At 43.8% G+C, this 22,836-nt stretch overlaps 1 protein-coding gene across 4 annotated transcripts in view; it reads right to left on the bottom strand.

Annotated features, from left to right (window-relative positions):
* LOC127580809 (ras-related protein Rab-7b-like) overlaps positions 1 to 22,836 on the bottom strand; it is a 68,565-nt gene that overhangs the window by 15,795 nt on the left and 29,934 nt on the right. For 2 of the 4 annotated variants that reach the window (XM_052034715.1, XM_052034717.1), the window contains exon 6: positions 14,620 to 16,905. In XM_052034715.1, coding sequence (XP_051890675.1) covers positions 16,822 to 16,905 — 84 coding nt within the window. In that variant the 3' untranslated portion in view covers positions 14,620 to 16,821. Of the gene's footprint in view, positions 1 to 14,619; positions 16,906 to 22,836 lie in introns of those variants that run through there. The other 2 variants (XM_052034716.1, XR_007957879.1) reach the window with 2 other exon arrangements.

The following is a 22,836-nucleotide window of genomic DNA, read 5'->3' as shown; positions in this document are numbered from 1 at the left end:
ACACATGAATATGCAGGGAATGGATGGATATGGATCATGTGCAGGCAGAAGAGATTTAGTTTAATTTAGATTCATGTTCAGCACAGATATCGTGGGCTAAAGGATCTATTCCTGTGCTGTACTGTTCTATGTTCTGTGTTCTACATGCAGTTTTTTGTTCTATATCCTAATTTTTAATGCCTCCACCACCAGGTCAAAGTGGCTGCAGTGTTTACCATCTGCAAAAGGCATCAGCATTACTTTCCATGACGATCCGGATCACTCCCAACCAGTGACCTCTCCCACTAGGAAGAAGCCGGGAACAGATGAGCGGAGGATCCCACCAACTGGAGAATGCTTTGCAACTCTTGGAAGCATATCGCTGCTTCTTCATGGCTGGGTCGGAATCCAGCAACTCCCTGAAACACTTATCACAGCAGACCGTGGCACCTCACAGCCAGTGAAGTGCTACTCGATCATTCCTTTAACTCCCTCGCTGGTTGTTGGACACCGTCCCGCTGAGTGGAATTTGTCCTCTCAATTAGAATCGTCCATTTAAAAAAAATATTATTCAGCGAGAAAATTGAATAACTTGCAGTAAAATAATCTTTGAAGGTTTATATTGCATAATGCTTTTGCATAATTTATTATGCATGTAATTACACCTCAGTTTATCTGACTATTGATTTATTATTGAGATGCTGTGATTCCAGTGGTAAAATAGATACTGTAAATATTTAATAAAAAGTAGTTAAAGAGTAAAGTACAGCAATCAATGCATATCTGGAACACTGCAGTAATAAGAATTCATTCTAAACTTTCACCAGTCATGTGATCACACTGTTACAACAATATGGTGAATACACTGCATTCTGTTCACTACTAAAATTTGGTAAATTGGTTTATTATTGTCATGTGTACTGAGGTACAGTGAAAAACTTTGTTTTGCATACCATCCATACAGATCATTTCATTACATCAGTACATCTAGGTAGTACGAGGGAAAAGTAATCACAGAATGCAGAATGAAATGTTACAGTTACAGAGAAAGTGCAGTGCAGGCAGACAATAAGGTGCAAAGCCATGATGAGGTAGATTGTGAGGTCAAGAGTCCATCTTATTGTACAAGGAGTCCGTTCAACCATCTTATAACAGCGGGATAGAAGCTGTCCTTGAGCCTGGTGGTACGTGCTTTCAGGCTTTTGCAGCAACCTGTGTTGCCTGCCTTTATTGAGCTGAAATAATACTAAGCAGGTCAGGCAGCATCAATGGAGAAAGAAACAAGAGTCAGTGTATCAAGCCAATGGCCTTTCAACAGAAGTAGGAAAGGTTAGAAATTAGACATGTTTTAAGTTACAGAGAAGGAAAGGGGTGGAGAGAGCAAAGGGAATGTCTCCGATAGGGCAGAGATGGGCAGCACGGTAGTGTAGCGGTTAGTGTAACGCTATTACAGCGCCAGCAATCCAGGTTCAATTCCCGCCGCTGTCCGTAAGGAGATTGTACGTTCTCCCCAGGTCTGCGTGGGTTTCCTCCGGGTGCTCCGGTTTCCTCCCACATTCCAAAGACGTACGGGTTAGGAGTTGTGGGCATGCTATGTTGGCGCCGGAAGCATGGCGACACTTGCGGCCTGTCCCCAGCATATTCTTAGTAATGCAAAGAGACGCATTTCACTGTGTGTTTTGATGTACATGTGACTAATAAATAAATATCTTGTCTTATCTTACTAAGGGAGAATGGATGACAGCATAAGTGGTGGTGGTGGTGTTGGCTGGGAGGGGGTGGTAGAGGTTATTTATCACCTCTGACCTGTCTGAAGGAGCCATAAATAGAAGGAAATGAACGGGCACAGAGGAAAGGGGAAAAATGATGCTGGAACTTTGTGATACACAGCAGTTGCTGGATATCCATCAGTATCAGCAAAACAAAAGAGCTGGTCATTGCCTTCAGGAAGGTGGCGGTGCACATGTTCCTATTTACATCAACGGTGCTGAGGTCGAGGGGGTTGAGAGCTTCTTGGAGTGAACATCACCAATAGCCTGTCCTGGTCCAACCACGTTGACATCATGGCCAAGAAAGCTCACCAACACCTCTACTTCCTCAGGAGGCTAAAGAAATATGGCATGTCCCCTTTGACCTACACCAATTTTTATAGATGTAGCATAGAAAGCACCCTATCTGGATGCATCACGGCTTGGTATGGCAACTGCTCTGCCCAGGACCACAAGAAATTGCAGAGAGTTGCGGACACAGCCCAGCACATCACGGAAACCATCCTGCCCTCCATGGATTCTGTCTGTACTTCTTGCTGCCTCAGTAAAGCAGCCAGCATAATCAAAGACCCTGTCCACTCCGGATAGTCTCTCTTCTCCCCCCCATCAGGCAGAAGATACAAAAGCCAGAAACACGTACCACCAGGCTCAAGGACAGCTTCTATCCCACTGTTGTAAGACAATTGAACGGTCCCCTAGTACGATAAGATGGGTGTTTGATCTTACAATCTACTTCGTTATGGCCTTGCACCTTGTTGTCTGCCTGCACTGCACTTTCTCTGTAACTGTAACACTTTATTCTGCATTCTGTTATTGTTTTACCTTGTACTGCATCAATGCACTGTTGTAATGAATTGATCTGTATGAACGGTATGCAAGACAAGTTTTTCACTGTACATGTGACAATAATAATAAACTAAACTAAACTACTCAGCAAGTAAGCGGCATCAAAGGAGACAGAGAAGCCGATTTAACATTCAGGTGGATGACCTTTAAAACTGGAAGGGCTGGTTATCTGAAATTTTGAATTCAGTATTGAGTCTAAAGACTTTGTAATTTTTTGTTCTAATTGTGTTTTTTCTTGTAAAAATTGCATATAATTTATGTTTTTCTTGTGAATGCTGCTTATATGGTGCTATGTGCCTGTGATGCTGCTGCAAGTAAGTTTTTCATTGCACCTAGGCATACATGTACTTGTGCACATGACAATGAGCTCGAATTTGACTTTGACTTTGACTTTGACCTGCAGTTCACAGCTGGGCACAGAAATCTAGTCAATAACACCCATCTTCTCCACAGGCTCCACTGCTTTGCAGCCTCCTCTAGTGTTTTAGACCCCAATGACCTGACAAGAACTACAGGCATTTCCTGACAATTCTTGTAAAATGCCCAGAAATTATTGCACCCATTTCATCAAGTACAAGGGAGATCGCAATGACTCACTAAGGTTTAATTACAGCGTAGCAAACATTGGATGTGGTGTAAATTAGAGATGATTACACATTGTATGTGGATGCCACTAAGGTGGAAGGTGAGGACAAGGATAAGGAGGATGGGAGAGGATAGAAAAATGGGATGAATGAAACCGGATGGTTGATAGCATGGACTCAGTGGGCCGAAGGGCCTGTTTCCATGCTGTGTCTCTCCATGGCTCTGTGACAAGGGAAACCCTGTCCTTGCTGTAGCTAGGTAAGAGCAGGAGTGTGAGAAATAGGGGTGATGCCACTGAGAGTCCCATCAACTGCGACAGAGGGGAAGCCATGGTAGCAATACCATGGTAGCCATAAGTCACTACTGTGGAAGTTCTTGTAACTGAGAGCAGATACAGTGGAGGTGAAAAAAAATCTGGTAGAATCAGATGGAGTCCTTGCCCAACTCTAGTGCTTGACTCAAGCACCTTTTGAAATGGCCTTTGAAATGGTCTTGTAAACCAGTCAGATGGGGGCAGGGGAGGTGTATGGTTAATAAACACTGGCCTTGCCAGTGACCTCCAGTTCCTGAAGAATCAATAAATAACCTGATGATAAGTCAGGGCTGATGAACTGAATGTGAATCAGCACTTTTGGGAGAGGATTGCTCACAATTGGAGGAGGAAGAGAAATGAACTAAGAAAATACAAGGTACTGTTTCTATTAATAGCCTGCATGATAGTAATCCACCTTGCCACACACACCTGAATTACTCTCTCCTTTCAATTATTTGAATCATCAGCCTTTTTCTATTCAGCAAGAAATGAAAATGGCAGCTGCCCCAAAACACATATCAGTTTGTTCATTTCAATCGAGGGAATTAGCACCCACCCCTCTAAATCAATTACCCTAATGATAGGTTCCTGGACCTCCTAGGTTAGATTGTGCTGCGTCTGATGGTAGCTTGGAATCCCCCTGACTCTCCCGGGTAATGCCAGGGGTTCCCCAGAGGTAGTGGTGTCGTTACAATAACCTCACATTCAACATCAGCAAGACCAAGGAACTGACTCTGGACTTCAGGAAGGGGATCATCAGTCCTTAATGAGGGGTCAGTGGTGGAAAGGGTGAACAGCTTCAAGTTCCTGAGTGTCAACATCACAGAATATCTATCCCGGGCCCAACATGTCGATGCAATCATGAAGAAGGCACGTCAGTGGCTCTACTTTGTTAGGAGATTTGATATGTCACCAAAGACGCTTACAAATTTCTATAGAGACACAAAAAATTCTGCAGATGGAGCAATATACAAAGAGTGCTGGAGGAACTCAGCAGGTCAGGCAGCATCCATGGAGGGAAACAAATAGTCGACGTTTCGGGCTGAAACCCTTCATCAGGACTGGAAAGGAAGAAGGTAGAAGCCAGAAGGTCAGGGGAGGGGGAGGGGGAGAAGCCGTAATAAGCTGAGAGGTGATAGGTAGAAGAGGCAAAAGGCTGAAGAAGAAGGAATCTGGTAGGAGAGAGCAGTGGACCATGGAACAAATTTCTACAGATGTACGGTGGAGAGCATTCTGACTGGTTGCATCACAGCCTGGGATGAAGCCTCCAATGCACAGGATCGCAAGATGCTGCAGAGGGTTGTAGACTCAGCCAGTTCCATCATGGGCACAACCCTCCCCACCATCGAGGACATCTTCAAGAGGCGGTGCCTCAAGAAGGTGGCATCCATCACTAAGGACCCTCGCCATCCGTGATGTGCCCTCTTCTCGTTACTACCATCAGGGAGGAGGTACAGGAGCCTGAAGACACACACTCAATGATTCAGGAACAGCTTCTTCCCCTCCGCCATCAGATTTCTGTATGGTCCGTGAACCCATGAACACTACCTCGATATCCCTTTTTGTTTGGACTATTTATCTATTTTTGTAATTTATAGATTTTTATGTCTTTGCACTGTACTGCTGCTGCAAAACAACAAACTTCATGCCATATGTCAAGTGATAATAAACCTGATTCTGATTCAAGAGTATGTCCCACCTATTAGTCTCCAGGGGAATTCCTGGGACCTGCTTTATAGATTCTATCCCACAAACTATCCAGGAGGTCCCAGACTCGGTGCCTGGGAGGATGTTGGGTTCTCACTTCAGTTCAAATAGTGGATCATCCATGGTTCCCATCAGAAAGTTTAGGTACAGACAGCAAGGCTTGGCCCATTGCATTACCTCAGCTAACCCTATGAGCGGCAGGTAGTGGGTGTTGAATTCAATGCTGGCCATTTTGTGACTCCGACAGATACTAAGCTCAAATTTAAAAGACTCTTAGATAGGCACATGGATGAAGGGAAGATAGAGGGTTATGGGCTGTGTAGCCTGTGTAGGAGGGAAGGGTTTGATTGATCAAAGAGTAGGTGTTTATATAGGTCGGCACAACATAGTGGGCTGAAGGGCCCGTACTGTACTATGTTCTACGTTCTAGGGTGGTGGAGGCAAATTCACTGGGGGCTTCTAAGAGGGGCTTGGGTGGGCAAGTGAATCAGAGGAAAATGGAGGGATATGAGCATTCTGTAGGTGGGATGGATTAGCTATGTCAGCATAACATTGTGGGCCGAAGGCCCTGTTCTGTGCTGTACTGTTCTATGTTCTGATTCAAGAGTATGTCCCACCTATTTGCCTCCACCGCCCTGTCAGGCAATGCATTCCAGGCATTGCAGGCTGGGATTTAGCAGGCTGAATGACCCCCTTCTGTGTGGTAATAGAACCTCCTTCTGTGCAGTGATAGGGCATTTAAGGTGAGAGGGGGTAGGTTCAGAAGAGACGTGAGCGGCAAGTTTTTTACTCAGAGAGTGGTGGAATATAACAACAATTTAATTTATCATAATTTAATTTAGAACATAGAAGAACATAGAAAAACTACAGCACAATTCAGGCCCTTCGGCCCACAAAGCTGTGCCAAACAATTTAAAATATTCTTTTAAAATCTCCAACTGCAATTAAAAGCTGAAGACACAAGAATCTGCAGATGCTGGACGCTGGAGCAAAGAACAAGCTGCTGGAGGAACTCAGCGGGTCAGGCAGCATCTGTGGAGGGAAATGGACAGTCGACGTTTTAAATCGAGACCCTTCACCTGGAAAGCGGAAGGAAGGACTAAGATAGAAGCCTATGAAATACTGAGGAACAGAGGGACCTTGGGATATGGACCCAAGGCTTTCTGAAGGCAGCAGCACACCTAGGAAGGCAGGGCATAGGTTTTAAGAACAGGGAGGTTATGATGCGTAATTTAGTAATATTAGTAATGCCACAGCTGGAGTATGGTGTTAGTTCTAGTCACCACACAATATAAGGATGGATCCCACTGGTGAGGCTGCATCTAAGGGATGCCATTTTCACTAAAGCTAATGAGGAGAAGCATGTCTTGTTATGCAGAGAGCTCTTTGTGATTATTCCCACAACTGCCTACACCTGAAGTTGACAAGGGAATTGTGTGTAAATAACCACCCAAACCCTTGCTGCAGCAGGAAAAGCTACTGCTGAATATTGCAGCTGATTCAGGCTCGTTCAAATATTAACCAATACAAATTGTCTTTGTTAAAATGAGAGCACACCACCAGGTTCAAGAACAGCTACTTCCCTTCAACCATTCAGTTCATGAACCAACCGGCACAACCCGAATCACTACCTCAGTATAGAATCACTTTGACCACTTTGCATTACAATGGACTTTGTTTTTTTTGTTCTAATTATGTTTTCCTTGCATAATTTGTATAATTTATGTTGAATTTATTTTTTCTTGTCTCTAGTTCTATGTGAATGTGATGCTGCTGCAAGTAAGTTTTTCATAGCATACATGTACTTCTGTATCCAACAATACACTCGACTTTGACCTTCTGAAAATGGTCATACTTTATACGTTCCTCTCTCTCTCCAGCAATAACAACAACTTAGCATTTGTATAGTAACAGTCACGTAGAACATTTTTGTAAGGTATTTCACTGAGGGATAAGCAGTCCACTTCATTGGCTCCCATCCCTCCAATAAGTTCACTGTCTCCATCACCAGTCCCTGTAGAATGTACCACCTATGAAATCCACTGCAGCAATACACCAAAGCAACTTTCTCAAACCTTCTAGCATCCAGACAGGGCAGCCAGCACATGTAAACACCTTCAAATCACCTGCGATCCTGACTTAGAAATATACAGGGTTGGCAGAATGGTGCCGCTAGTAAAGCTGCTACCTCACGGATCCAGTGACCCAGGTTCAATCCTGACCTCAGGTACTGTCTATGTGGAGTTTGAATCTTCTACCTGTGACCATGTGGGTTTCCCCCGGGTGCTCCAGTTTCCGTCCACGTCCCAAAGACGTGCAGGTTGGTAGGTTAATTGGCTGCTGTAAATTACCCCTAATGTGTGGGTGAGTGGTGGAGTCTGGGGGACTTTGTGAGAATGTGGGGATTTTTTTTTATTGTGTTTTTTTGCACTAATGTCTTGTTTTGCACATTTTTTTTCCAGTCTTGTATAATTTATATTATGTGTTGTCTGTACCTATGTGCCTGTGATGCTGCTGCAAGCAGGTACATAGAACATAAAACACAGAACATAGAACACTACAGCACAGTACAGGCCCTTTGGCCCACAATGTTGTGCCAACATTTTATCCTGCTTTAAGATCTATCTAACCCTTCCCTCCTACATTGCCCCCTATTTTTTTTTCATGTGTCTAAATGTCCCTATTATTACATATTACATGTGTGTGTCCCTACAAATTATATGTTTTCCATTGTACCTGTACCTCACTGTACTTGTGCACATGACAATAAACTTGGCTTGACTTGAATAAAATGGGATTGATGTAGAATCAGTGTAAATGTGTGGTTGCTGGTCAGTGGGACAGATCCTCTTTTTGTGCTGTATCTCTCAGTGAGTCTCACATCTTGAAGAAGAACACATGATAGGGATAGTGTGGGAGAGTGGGACTGAGTGTGTCTCAGTATCTTCTCACATAAACTCTAAAATCTCTGAGGATAGCTGATAATTTAAATCATAAAACTAAAAGAATCCACATTGTGCCAAGCAGCATTTCTTAAAGATACTTTATCCAACCAACCGACAAGCACTGAAATAATATAGTGACTGACTGAACTGAGCCACACGGAGGCTGTAGCTGGGAGATATAAAAGGTCTTTATTCAACACGTCAGGTCTTCTGGAGAGAATCTATTTCTCCTCTCCCGACACCATGTTTTACGCTTTTTAAACACAAGGACAACAATAAACGATCAACTACAGTTTCAATGGCTATAATTACCTACGGCACGGTAGTGTAGCAGTTAGCGTAACGCTATTACAGTGCCAGCGGCCTGGGTTCACTTCCGGCCGCTGTCTGTAAGGAGTTTGTACGTTCTCCCCGTGTCTGCGTGGGTTTCCTCTGGGTGCTCTGGTTTCCTCCCACATTCCAAAGACGTACGGGTTAGGAAGTTGTGGGCATGCTATGTTAGTGCCGGAAGTGTGGCGACACTTGTGGGCTGCTCCCAGAACACTCTACGCAAAAAGGTGCATTTCACTGTGTGTTTCGATGTACATGTGACTAATAAAGATATCTCAACTTTAACATTTTGAACGTAGACAGGTAACTTTGCAGAATTACATATTTACATTGCAAGTGCACCCCAAGTGGCAGAACCCCTTTGAATATTCACATATACTGGCACAACACACAAAGTTGTTCAGGCAGCATCAATGGAGGGAAATGGACAGTCGACATTTAGGGTCAAGACCCTTCATCAGGACTGGGATGAAGGGTCGTAATGAAGGGTCCCTCCATAGATGCTGCCTGACCCTCTGGGTTCCTCCAGCATTTTGTGTGTTGCTTCAAACTTCCAGCATCTGCAGTCTCTCTTGTGTCCTCCATGAAACTGGTGGCTGGTCTGAAAGCTTCTGAGCGTAAATTTCAGACAACCAAAATATACCTTTTTTGTTACAGTGTTGAGGGATGGCTCCCTGAATATTTAAATAGCCAGAATACTAAGTGACAAAACAGATGGGTCCTGAACTGTGCATTAAGTAGCAGGGGACCTGATGAAGGGTCTCGGCCCGAAACGTCAACGGCTTATTTCTCCCCATGGATGCTGCCTGACCTGCTGAGTTCCTCCAGCACTTTTTGTGTATTGCTCCAGATTCCAGCATCTGCAAAATTTCTTGTGTTTCCACAGGGATATGCTTCTAAGAATGTGTTAATACAGGAGATGGACATAGAACATAACACCACAATGCAGGCCCTTTGGCCCACGGTGTTGTGCCGACATTTTATCCTGCTCTAATATCTACCTAACCCTTCCCTCCCACATAACCCTCCATTTCTCTATCATTCATGTGACTACCTAAGAGTCTCTTAAATGTCCCTAATGTATCTGCCTTCAGAACCTCTGCCAGCAGTGCGTTCCACACACCCACTTTCTGTGTAAAAAACTTACCCCTGATATCCCCCTTATACCTTCCTCCAATCACCTTATAATTAGCCCTGATCTCATCATGAAGATTTCAATGACCACCAATTAACATGAATATTCATCTATTGTCTTCCCCTGCATAGTTTCAATGACACAGCATCAGAATGTCCCACACCCAATGATTGGTTTAGGTGGCCTTAGGGTATCAGTTGAAGTTAAATTGTGGACAGGGTTTATTTCCTGAAAGTGGGTTCTCACTTTAATTATTAGCTACTTTCCATAATTTCATAACTCCAGAATAATCCCTCACAAGACCCTTATCAGTATTGATATACTGAGGTATCTCAGCGTCCAAGTCCATAGCTCCCTAAAAGTGACTGCACAAGTCGATAAGTTGGTAAAGAAGGCATATTGCATGCTTGCCTTTATTAGTCAAGGCACTGAGTTCAAGAGTCAGGAAGTTATGTTGCAGCTTTATAAAGCTCTGGTTAGGCCACATCTGGAGTACTGCATTCAGTTCTGGTCGCCCCATTATAGGAAGGATGTGGAGGCTCTGGAGAGGGTGCAGAAGAGTTTTACCAGGACGTACCTGGATTAAAGGGATTGTGCTATGAGGAGAGGTTGGAAAAACTTGGGTTGTTTACTCTGAAGCGGCGGAGGCTGAGGGGAGATCTGATAGAAGTGTATAAGATTGAGAGACGTAGATAGCTGGTATCTAATACTAGAGGCACGCATTTAAGGTGACGAGGGGTAAGTTCAAAGGAGATATCCAGGGCAAGTTTTTTATGCGGAGAGTGGTAGGTGCCTGGAATGTGCTGCCAGGGGTGGTGGTGGAGGCAAATATGATAGAAATGTTTAAGAGGCTCCTAGGTAGGCACATGAATGTGCAGGGAATTGGCAGATATAAATCTGTGTAGGAAGAAGGAACCAGTTTATGCATTTAAATAGTCATCACCTATCCCCTGCCTGCTTGTGCTCCTCCCCCTCCCCCCACCTTCTTATTCTGACTTCTGCCCTCTTCCTTTCCAGTCCTGATGAAGGGTCTCAGCCCGAAACATCAACTGTTTATTTCTCTCCATAGATGCTGCCTGACCTGCTGAGTTCCTCCAGCACTTTGTGTGTGTGTTGCTAAATACTAGTCTAATTAGTTCGGCACTAATTAGTGGGCCAAAGGGCCTGTCCTGTGCTGCACTGTTCTATGTTCTAATAGTGACACACAGAGAGCAGAGGATTTCCTCCAGTCGCTTTCACCTCATTCACCCTCCGTGTTATCTTTTTCCCTTCTCGCCTTCGCTAAGGTTTTGACCGAAACTAAATTCCCACAGCCACGTCTCCCAAATATCTCCCACTCCAACTTATCCCGCATGGATCTCCACGCAAATCCTGCCCTTCAAAATTCCGATCACAGCTCTTTTCAAACAGCTCGCGTTTCCTGAGGCAGTATTCTCTCTCTATCCTGGGATCCATACTTTATGCCATGCTTCAGTAGCACCAGTGGGGAATTGATGGGAACGTGGAAAGAATAAAGTGGGATTTAATTAGTGTAGGATTGGTGGAAATGGGTGCTTGGTGGCTAGCACGCACACAGTAGGCTGAAGGGCCTGTTTGCATGCTGTAGTGCTTTGAATCCTTAAAGTAGTGCTTTGTGGTTGCAGCATCAAAATCCTGGAACCCCCTTCCTCAAAACATGGTGGAACTATCTTCATCAGAAGGACTGCCGTGTCTCAGGAAAGGAGCTCACCAGTACTCGCTCAAGGACAACCAGATGTGGACAATATACAGCTCAACAATAATGCCCACGGTTTGCAAATGAATAAGAAAAACAAGCATAACTTCAATGCATTGAACTGATCCAATGTTCAAGTCTGGATTATAGTTTTGGAGGCAGAACGAAATGCATGGCGCTACTAGATACAAAGTTTGAAGCTGTTGACTGGGGCTGTATCTTTAGGCAAATGTCATCCTTTGGTGGTGAACTCAATCACGGGGCCTCAGAAACTTCCCTTGTTTTCTCTTTCAAACCTGTTTTTGTTTTGGAACTGTATGCTCCTGAACATTGTGTAAGTTACTGATAAATAAAAAAATGATGCTGAAAACACTCAGCAACTCAGGCAGCATCTGTGGATGGAGAAGCAGAGTTAAGATTCCAATAACTTGTCTCTTGGGGGTCTTCTATTTTCTTTGATGCTTTGCAATATTTACACTGTTTTTTAATTATCCTGACCACAGCAAGAACTGAGAAACTAACAATCTGCTGGAGGAACTCAGCAGGTCAAGCAGCATCTGTGGGAGGAAAGGAATTCAAGTGGTTCGACCCTCTGAGTTCCTCCAGCAGATGGTTTGTTGCTCCAGATTCCAGCATCTGCAGTCTCCTGTGTCTCCATTTAAGAAATGAGACTCTGATTGTCATAAAGAAACAGGAAAAAGGTTCCATTTTGCTTTTCTTATATTTTTTAATAAAACAAATATTGTAACAACTATTACAGTAACAGCTTTGTTAAAAGTTAAAATTTGACATACTCATTGCAGTTTTTGTAGATTCTCATGAACTTTTGTGGAAGATTAATGACCAGGCGTGATTATTGTGACATTCAGTAATTTTCTGGTCTGTGAGCAATCCTTTATCTTTCACAACACTGCAGCTCTGTGCTTGCAGAGTTAAAACAGATATTGCATGGTCGGATATGTCAAATACACCTGGATTTTCCCAAGAACTAAATACTTGGCAGAAATAGTAATCCCAACAATTGGTATTGTTTAGGCAGCAACTTGACTTGTTTCAGTCAACATAGGAGAAGCATTGGTTTCATGAATAGACTGTCATTAACTTGTGAAAAAGAATATTTATAGTCAATAAGGTATAATTGAATGTCAATCTTGTGGCTGGTCTTTTACCGATCAGTAAGTTGCCGTTTGTGGTGGAATATCTGGGCATTGCCGTTCAGGAATAAGTTGGAACAATTCAACTAATCTTAGAAAGCTGGTCTGGATGAGCAGCTGAGAGAAGCCCGGAGGAGAAGGCAGCCCTTGCATTCACCAGTAGGTGTGACCTTCCTGCCAACCACTCAGCTCTACATGGAACCATGTTGTGAAGGTAAAAGTAAATCCACGGTACCAGAGTAAAACTCACTGGGTAATGTTCCCTGTCTCCCTCTAAATGCCCTGGGACCCCATTTCCTGTGCTCCCTTTAAACTCACCAGGGTCCCATTTCCCACATTACTCACCAGGGCCACATTTTCCACATTCTCTTTAAACTCACTAAGGTCCCATTTCCCACATTCCCTTTAAACTCACCAGGACTTCATTTCCCACATTCCCTTTAAACTCACCAGGACCTAATTTCCCACATTCCCTTTAAACTCACCAAGGCCCCATTTACCGCCCTCCCTTTAGACTTACCTGATTCACTAGAAAACTTATTATGCTACTGCGTAACATCTAAGAAAAAGTGAATTAAGAGTATGTTCAGGTACTAGGGAATAACATCCAGTGGTCTGAAGGATCTGCCAGTCCAGCAACACCAAAGTCCTGAGGCTGCTGGAGTAACTGAGGTTTACTGTAGTTTAACCTATTCTAAGAGCTGTGATTTATCCAGACTGTAAGGTGCATTGGGATGTCCAGAGACTTCAGAGCAAGAATTTCTGTGCTTGAGGGTTGGATTCTTGCAAGGTGCTATGGAGTTTTCAGTCATCACTTCATCATAAAATTAGTGTCAGGTTACAAGTAGTTTGCCACCCAAGTACAATTGCCATGAGTTTCTCTTATTCACTGAAACACTGATGGCAGGTCCTAATGCATGCTTTCAACCTGAAACGTCAACAATTCCTTTCCCCCCGACAGCTGCTGCTCGACCCACTGAGTTCCTCCAGCAGATTGTGTGTTGCTTCAGATTCCAGCATCTGCAGTCTCCTGTGTCTCCAGTCAATCCTCCTCCAACTGGAAATAGAAACTTAAAACACCAGCTCAGTGGGTTGTTTTGATCCTGTCTCTGGGTGAAAAGTATAGGAACGGCCATGGGCCATTCAAGAATTAGAACATTATGTCCCTCTATGTTGGCGGAACGTAGCATTCTGACAAAAACACTGTTCAGACATTATTGCTACTGAAATCTGAGCTGCTGTGTTATAAGACCAGCAGAAGCTTCAAACAGAGTGTAGACTCTCTAATTTTGGAAGCATTGGTACATTGAGCAGCACAGTGGTTCAGCTGGAGACACAAGAGACTGCAGACGCTGGAATCTGGAGCAACAAACAATCTATGGGTAGAGCAGCAGGTACTACCTGCTGTGCCAACATGCCGCCCTTATGAAAGCCCTATGACAATTCCAAATGGTCCCTTTCCCTCTATATTGTTCTCCTAATCCCCTTTGTAGCTCTTTGAATTCAAATAAATTGGATAGATGTCCCCTTTGATACTTACCAACTTTTATCGATGCACCATAGAAAGCATCCTATCTGGATGCATCACAGCTTGGTACGGCAACTGCTCTGTCCAGGACCGCAAGAAACTGCAGAGGGCTGTGGACACAGCCCAGTGCGTCACGGAAACCAGCCTCCCCTCCTTGGACTCTGTCTTTACCTCTCGCTGCCTTGGCGAAGCAGCCAGCATAATCAAAGAACCCACCCACCTGGGTCATTCTCCCTTCTCTCCTCTTCTATCAGGCGGAAGATACAGGAACCTGAGGGCACGTACCACCAGGCTTAAGGAGAACTTCTATCCCACTGTGATAAGACTATTGAATGGTTCCCTTATACGATGAGATGGACTCTGACCTCACGATCTACCTTGTGACCTTGCACCTTAATGTCTACCTGCACTGCACTTTCTCTGTAGCTGTGACACTTTACTCTGTACTGTTATTGTTTTACCCTGTACTACCTCAATGAACTGTGTAATGAATTGACCTGTACGATCAGTATGCAAGACAAGTTTTTCACTGTACCTCGGTACAAATGACAATAATAAACCAATACCAATACCAATAAAAAAAACTCATGGGGTTATATCATTACAGACTTTTATCATTATCTGACAGTCCTAGAACAGAACTGGGAGGAAAGGAATTGTCGACGTTTCCGGTCAAAGCCCTGCCTCAGTGGTTCAGCTGGCTGATACAAATGCTGCCTTGATGTCAAGGGCACTCCCTCCTCACCTCTGGACTCCAGATCTTTCGGTCTATGTCTTGACCAAAGCTGTGACAAGTCTAGAGTCAAGTCTGCTGAAACCCAGATGGGGTATTGGTGGGTAGGTTAGAGAATTCAGCTTAATAGCACAGTAGGTGATACCTTCCAATACCTTGCTGATGATTAGGAGTAGATTGGTAGGCTGTCGATTAGATTTGTCCAGCTATTTGTGAACAGGACAATTTTCCACATTGCTGGGTAGATGCCAGTGTTGTAACTTTACTGGAACACCTTAGCACGAGGTGCAGTTAGTTCTGGAGTGCAGGTCTTCGGTACTACACTTGTCTGATGCCTTAGGCTTCACTGTATTCAATGTTCTCAGCCATCTCTTGGTACCAGGTGGAGACAAATAAATAGGCTTCTATGTCGGAGGGGTACCAAGAGGAAGCCATGATGAACCGTGACAGGTAAGTGGAACTAGCTTAGATGGACATCCTAGTCGGCATGGACAAGTTTTGATGCTGAATTACTCCATGACTCTGTGATCAGCTACTTGGCGCTTCTGGCTAAATATGGTTACAAATGCTTCAGCTTTGAATCTAGCAAAGAATCCCCTCCATCCACCCCATCCCCTCTCCACAGATGCTGCTCGACCCACTGAATTCCTCCAGCAGATTGTTTGTTGCTTCAGATCCCAGCGTCTGCCATCTCTTCTGTCTCACGAGTTGGACGTTGCCATCATTGAGAATGATCTTCCATTCACTGCCTGTGCATTATTGCATCACCTTAACTATCAGCCTCACTGTTACATCCGAACATACGAAGTAGGAGCAGGAGTAGGCCACGCAGCCTGTCAAACTCGTGCTGCTGTTTCATAAGATCAAGGCTGATCTGATTGTAACCTCTCCTCTACAGTCCTATCTACCCACTGCACTCTTTCATCTCGTTGCTTAAAAGTATCTGTCTACGTCTGTCTTAAAAACATTCAGACTACAAACAGCAACCAGCGATGTGGAACAATTGGGCGTGGTGTTGACCTGATAGCAGTTTCTCTGCAACATTTCTTCAACAGAAGGAACGTTGGCTCTGGTCTTAACATCTGTTCTTTTTATTAAAATTAACAATGTTAAAAATTAGTTCAGGAGAAGAAAGTCAAGACAATAAGCATTCTGAAAATCCCAATGTTTTATTTATCCGGAAATCCTAAAATACAAGTGCAGTAATTTTCAACTCTTGTGTCAAAGCCGTTGGAAAAGAGATCGGCTGCAATGGAATTTTACCTTAGCAGCTGGCAGTAAATTAGGTTGGCAGGCTTATTCCCATTGCCCTACCTGTGCCACATAAGCCCCCTAAAGTTAGTGCCACATTTGATGCAAAAGAAGCTTAATTTCTATCCATGCAACCTGGCAGCAATTGTGAAATAAAGGAGCAGATCCTTTCTGGCTTTGCTGTGAGATCACTTTCAAAGATTAAGAGAATTATTTTCTGAGACGTGGATTTCATTGTAACCATGGCAGGAAGCCCAAGTGAAAACAGCACTTATCTTAGTTGGAATAATATATTTTACATTGAATTATGTCAACTCCTTGTCTCGTGTTCTGCTTTCTAGGACTGCTCTTCAATATAATCTGTTGAATGGTGATAAGCCAGTGCAAAGTAGTGTAAAGTACCACAGGTTACATTGGCAGGAATCCTCTGGGGATTTCACTCCATGGCCACTCACCAAGGTTCCACAAGAGCACCCGTTGAGTTGTAGGCTCCTGTTATGGCATAATTCAGTATAAAAACCATTTTGTCCAGGCACCAAATCAACTGAGTCCTGTTGTCATTTAATCTTCAAGCTTTACTGCACTGAATGTTTTTTTCTATTTGAGGTTTCTCTCATGAAAACCTTTTGATACTTGGAAAAAAGTGCTGTATGCATCACCTTTGGAATTAACAAAAACATATGCCTCAGTGTAATAGTTCAGAAGTTGAACTGCAGATTTCATTGATCTTTAGAAAAATAAATATTTGTATAAAATCATTGCACTCGGAGAGCTCAGGATCCCAACACAGCATTAAAATGGAGTCCAAACCTTGGCTTCAAAGTCCCGAGATTCAGCAACACTTCTGTCTCTCTGTCCCATTGTGGTCTTCCAGGGAGATGGAGTTTGTTAAGTAAAGGTCTTTCCCTTCTGCAATCTAACAAAAAAAGGCTCAAAGATAAATAGTGTCCCATTCTCCACTCTGAGCATTTACTTTTTTTTATATTTCAAAACAACTTTATTCATGATAAAAGATATATACAAAAGAATAAACAGTGCAAAGCTCTTTACGTTCTTAGTCTCATTAGGTCAGTACACTCAGCAGTGTTAGCAAGGCCCTAGTGCATGGGTGAGTGGTAGAGAATCTGGGGAGTGTTGATTGGAAAGTGGGGAGAATAAAATAGGATTTGTGTAAATGGGTGCTTGAAGGTCAGCATGGACTAAGTGGGCCAAAGGGCCTGGTGGGATCAGTGGCAGGGATGCTAATCCAATGACTTGTACCGAGGATGCTTGGCGCCAGAGCGTGGTGACTCATTGCAAGATGCTCTCTGCAGATCTACTCATTACCTCTACTACAATTGTTCTATTCTTTTAAATCTAAATTCTACCTCCCTAAGAACTACCACACTTTGTTCTGCATTCTGTAATTATTTTCCCTTGTACTGCCTCAATGTTGTAATGAAATGATCTGTATGGGTGGCACGCAAAACAAAGTTTTTCACTCTACCTCGTGACAATGTTAAGATATCTTTATTAGTCACATGTACAGTGAAACACACAGTGAAATACATCTTTTGCGTGGAGTGTTCTGGGGGCAGCCCACAAGTGTTGCCGCACTTCCGGTGCCAACATAGCATGCCCACAACTTCCTAACCCGTACGTCTTTGGGATGTGGGAGGAAACCGGAGCACCCGGAGGAAACCCACGCAGACACGGGGAGAACGTACAAACTCCTTACAGACAGTGATGGGAATTGAACCCAAGTTGCCAGCGCTGTAATAGCATTACGCTAACCACTACACTACCGTGCCTGCCCTTATATACTACTGTGCAGTAATAAGCCAATTTACCAACTTACCATTCTCATCAAAGCCTTGGTGCTCAAAACATCAGAAATTAGCGTGTGAAAGCAGTTTTGTTGAGTCACGTTTACAGACCTTTTTTGGCTATGGGAGAGTCTCTGGGGCCTTGTTTAATGTCACACCACAGCTTGTCAAGACAATCTCACCTATTGACAAGTTCCCTCTCTCTGTTTCTCTCTGTCTCACTCTCTCTCTCTCTCACTCCTCCTCTCCTTCCTTTCTTTCTCTCTCTCTTTCCATGTTTCTTTCCCTCTTTTTCTGCTGCTCTCTCTATTTCCATTTTCCCCTCTCTCTCTCTCTCTCTCTCTCACACAGAAATAGAGACAAAAAATAGGACCAAGACGAGCCCCTTCAAGCCTTCTCTGCCATTCAATACAATTGTGACTGATCCTCTATATCAATACCAGTGACCAATTAACCTATCAATGTTGCCATCTTTGGGATGTGGGAGGAAACCAGAGCACCTGGGGGAAACCCACAGGGTCACAGGGTGAACGTACAAACTCCACGCAGACAGCACCCGAGGTCAGAATCGAACCAGGTCTCTGGAGCTGTGAGGCAGCAGTTCTCTTCGCAGGCTGGAGATTGCATACGATATGAGGTGCAGCTGTTTGAATGAAAAATGCTCCTCCTGCCCTCTGAGAAGAATTTCAGCAATTGCATAAAGGTGAAATGCAGTGAAAGGTAATGTGGATAAATCCAGGAAAAGACAGCCCATAGATAGTTCTGCTGTGGTTACGGTTCCTAAATAAAACTGCTCCCACGCTTAGTATCTCTCCACAACTCCTGATTAATTCTGCAGCTCAGAAAACATTCCAGTCACATGACTAGTATGTCAGCCGAAGGTACCAGTCTACCAGCAGAGCCATTCCCAGGAGAACAGGGCTTTCTGCTTCCTTCCAGCACCGACTCATCCCCCCCACTCCCCCACCCACCCCAAGTTTCTTGCACCCAGTCCCCCACCCCTCCCACTGCTGTTCACGGCTAAATTCCTCACACACTCTCTCTTACTCTTTTTATGTATTTTTTCTCTTCCACTATTTTACTTTCTCTTTTATTGTGTTCTCTCTTTCTGTGTTCAGTTCTGGTCGCCTCATTATAGGAAGGATGTGGAAGCTTTAGAGTGGGTGCAGAGGAGATTTACAAGGATGTTGCCTGGATTGGAGACCATGTCTTATGAGGATAGGTTGAGCGAGCTAGGGCTTTTCTCTTTGGAGAGAAGGAGGATGAGAGGTGACTTGATAGAGGTGTACAAGATGATAAGAGGCACAGCTCGAGTGGACAGTCAGAGACTTTTTCCCAGGGCGACGGCTAACACAAGGCAACATAATTTTAAGGTGATTGGAGGAAGGTATAAGGGGGATGTCAGGGGTAAGTTTTTTTACACAGAGAGTGGTGGGTGCGTGGAACGCACTGCCTGCAGAGGTTGTGGGGGCAGACGCATTAGGGACATTTAAGACTCTTAGATCGACACATGAATGATAGAGAAATGGGGGGCTATGTGGGAGGGAAGGGTTAGATAGATCTTAGAGCAGGATAAAATGTCGGCACAACATTGTGGGCCAAAGGGCCTGTACTGTGCTGTAGTGTTCTGTGTTCTACGTTTACATCTCCTTTCTCTTTCTCTGTTCAGTCTTCCTCTCTCTTTCCGTCTCTTTCTCTCAGCCTCTCTTCATTCTTCCTCTCCCTCTCTCTCTCTCTCTCTCTCTCTCTCTCTCTCTCTCTGTTTTTTAAGGCTTCTGGAGGGCCATTGTCCATAGATAATCATGACAGAGGTGTCTAAAAGTCAAGGGTTATGTGGGAGGGAAGGGTTAGATAGATCTTAGAGCAGGATAAAATGTCGGCACAACATCGTGGGCCAAATGACCTGTACTGTGCTGTAACGTTCTATGTTCTAAAACTAGAGGGCATAAGTTCAGGGAAAGGGGTAAGAGTTTGCAGGGAATCTGAGGAAGAACCTTTGCATCCAGAGGACATTTCAAATATGGAATGTGCTGCTTTAGGAGTGGTGAAGGCAGAGAGTCTCACAACATTTAAGAAGTATCTAGATAAGCACTTGAATCACCAACACATAGCAGGCTACGGACCAAGTGCTGGTAAACAGCATAGATCAATACTTAAGGGACACAATGGGTCGAATGGCCTGTTTCTGTGCTGTCTGACTCTATGTCTCTATAATCAGGGGAAAATATGCTTCTCTATTGACAGAGAGACACATTGAGAGAATTAATGCATTGATTTTAATTTTCCAAATTCCCAAAATGCAGGAAGGTTTCTAATAGTTTGGAAAATAGAAAACGTAACTTTGTTTTTCAGAAAGAGAGGAAAACAAAGCAGGAAAGAGCTGACCAGTTAGCTTGAAAATGTCACTAGGAAAATATTTAAAATGTTATAGCAGGGCACTCCATAAAAAGTCAAGGTGATCAGATAAAGTCAATACAGTTGAGTGAAAGGGGAATCATGTTTGGAATTCTTTGAAGAAGTAACATGTGCTGTGGATAAAGGGAACTAGTGGATGAACTGTACCTAGATTTCCAAAAGGCTCTTGATAAGGTGCAACATCAAAAGTTATCATAGAAAATGGAAGCTCCTGGTGCAGGAGGTGACATATTGGCATTGGCAGAAGCTTAACGAGCTATAGAAATCAGAGAGGAGATTTAAATGGTTCTTTTCTCAAGAATTAAAACTGGGGAATCATTCCTTTACAAGTTCTAAAAGCAAATGCACCGAAGGTATAGATACTAAATTTGCCAATGACATAAGGGTCGTTCATTGTGAAGAAGAGACAAGGTGGCCACAATGGGATATTGATAGGTAAAATATTGGTATTGGTATTGGTATTGGTTTATTATTGTCACTTGTACCGAGGTAGAGTGAAAAACTTGTCTTGCATACCAATCGTACAGGTCAATTCATTACACGGAGCAGTTACATTGAGTTAGTACAGAGTGCATTGAGGTAGTACAGGTAAAAACAATAACAGTACAGAGTAAAGTGTCACAGCCACAGAGAAAGTGCAGTGCAGGTAGACAATAAGGTGCAAGGTCACAAGGTAGATTGTAAGGTCAGAGTCCATCTTATCGTATAAGGGAACCATTCAATAGACTTATCACAGTGGGGTAGAAGCTGTCCTTTAGCCTGGTGGTATGGGCTCTCAGGCAAAAATCTGGTAAATGGATTATAATGTGCAAAAATGTGGAATTGGCAATTGTAAACAGAAAAGGTGGTTGAGGCGGGTACATGGAATCTTGGCCAGCATTGACCAGTTGGGCTGAAGGGCCTGTTAACATGCTGTATGACTCTATGAGTCTATTAGGTGAAAATGAAGCATATTATCTAAACACCAAGAGCTTGTAGATCTCTGAGATCCAGTGTGGTCTAGGTGTCCTAGTGCATGAATTGCAAAGAACTAATATGCAAGGACCACAAATAATTAGGAAAGCTAACGTCATGTTTTCACTTATTGCAACAGGAATTGAATACAAAAACAGAATGGTTATGGTTCAGTGACATCAGGCATTGGTGAGTCACATCAGGAGTGCTGGTCTTCTTATTTAAGGAAGGTTGTTCATGTGTTGGAAGTAGTTCAGAGAAGGTTTACTGAACTAGTTGCTGGAAGGGGTGAGTTACAGAGTCACAGAGTCATGGAGTTATACAGCACAGAAATGGAAGCAGGCCCTTCAGCCCAACTCATCCATACTGACCAATGACCTAGTCCCATTTATCTGCATTTGGCCCATATCCCTCTAAACCTTTCCTATCCATGTACCTGTCCCAATGTATTTTAAGTGTTATTGTACGTGCCTCTATCACTTCCACTGGCAGGTAGGTTGACTTATGGGGAGAGGTTGGACAGGCTAGGTTTGTATCTGATGGAGCTACACCCAAAGTGCTGGAGGAACTCAGCAGGTCAGGCAGCATCTGTGGAGGGAAATGGACAGTTGATGTTTCAGGTCGAGGCCCTTCATCTGAACACTGCACTGCACCAATCCAGGTGAAGGGTCACGACCTCAAACGTCGACTGTCCATTTCTCTCCACAGATGCTGCCTGACCTGCTGAGTTCCTCCAGCTTTTTGTGTGTTGCTCCAGATTCCACCATCTGAGGTCTCTTGTGTCTCCAGATCCTGAGAGGTTTCTCAGGGTGGACGTGAAGTGGACTTTTCCTTTTCTGGGAAAATCCAGAACGAAGGTGGGGTCACAGTTTAAAAACAAGAAGTCAACCATTACAGACAGAGATGAGGTCAAATTATTTTCCTCAGGGAGTCTTGAGTCCTTCAGACTTTAGGTCAGAGGTAGATAGGTGAAAGGTCACTGGGGGGGTCGTCAGATCAGCCAAGATCGTAAAGGGCCGAATGACCTCCTCTCAGAAGGAGGCCAGTGGGTTTATGAAGGCTCTCTGCAATCCCATCAGTCCTGTTCCCTCATCTAGAGACATACAGCACAGAAACAGGCTATTCGGCCAATCGAGTCCATGCTGACCATCAAGGACCCATTTACACCAATCCTACATGGTTATTCTCCCCACATTCCCATCAAAACCCCCCCCCCCCAGATTCTACCACTCACCTACACACTAGGGATAATTTACAGTGACCAATTAACCCACCAAAGTATTGGGATGTGGGGCAAAACTGAAGCATCTGGAGGTCACAGGGAGAACATGCAAACTCCACACAGACAGCACTTAAGGTCAAGGTCAACTCAGGGTCACTAGAACTATGCGGCATCAGTACTACCTGCTGAGCTACTTGTGCCACCCCAGTCCTGCTCCCAAGAGGTGTATCTGTGTGGTATTGCAAAGTAAAAGCTAGCTCGTGGCTATGAGGTTCATAAAATGAATAAGGTGGCCAGGAAAGTTAGCTCTGGTATGATCTACTAAGATCATAATACACCCTCTAAATCAAATAAAATGAGTGGATGTTTCACTTGCATCACCAGTAAGTTCCATTTATATCCAATTTAAAAAACATTTTCCTTTGTACCAAGGCAACCATTCATTCTGAAA

This window comes from Pristis pectinata, chromosome 20 (assembly GCF_009764475.1).
Source record: "Pristis pectinata isolate sPriPec2 chromosome 20, sPriPec2.1.pri, whole genome shotgun sequence".
NCBI classification, from domain to species: domain Eukaryota; kingdom Metazoa; phylum Chordata; class Chondrichthyes; order Rhinopristiformes; family Pristidae; genus Pristis; species Pristis pectinata.
The sequence above is the reverse complement of the archived record's forward strand: the minus strand, read 5'-3'. Positions and strand labels throughout refer to the sequence as shown.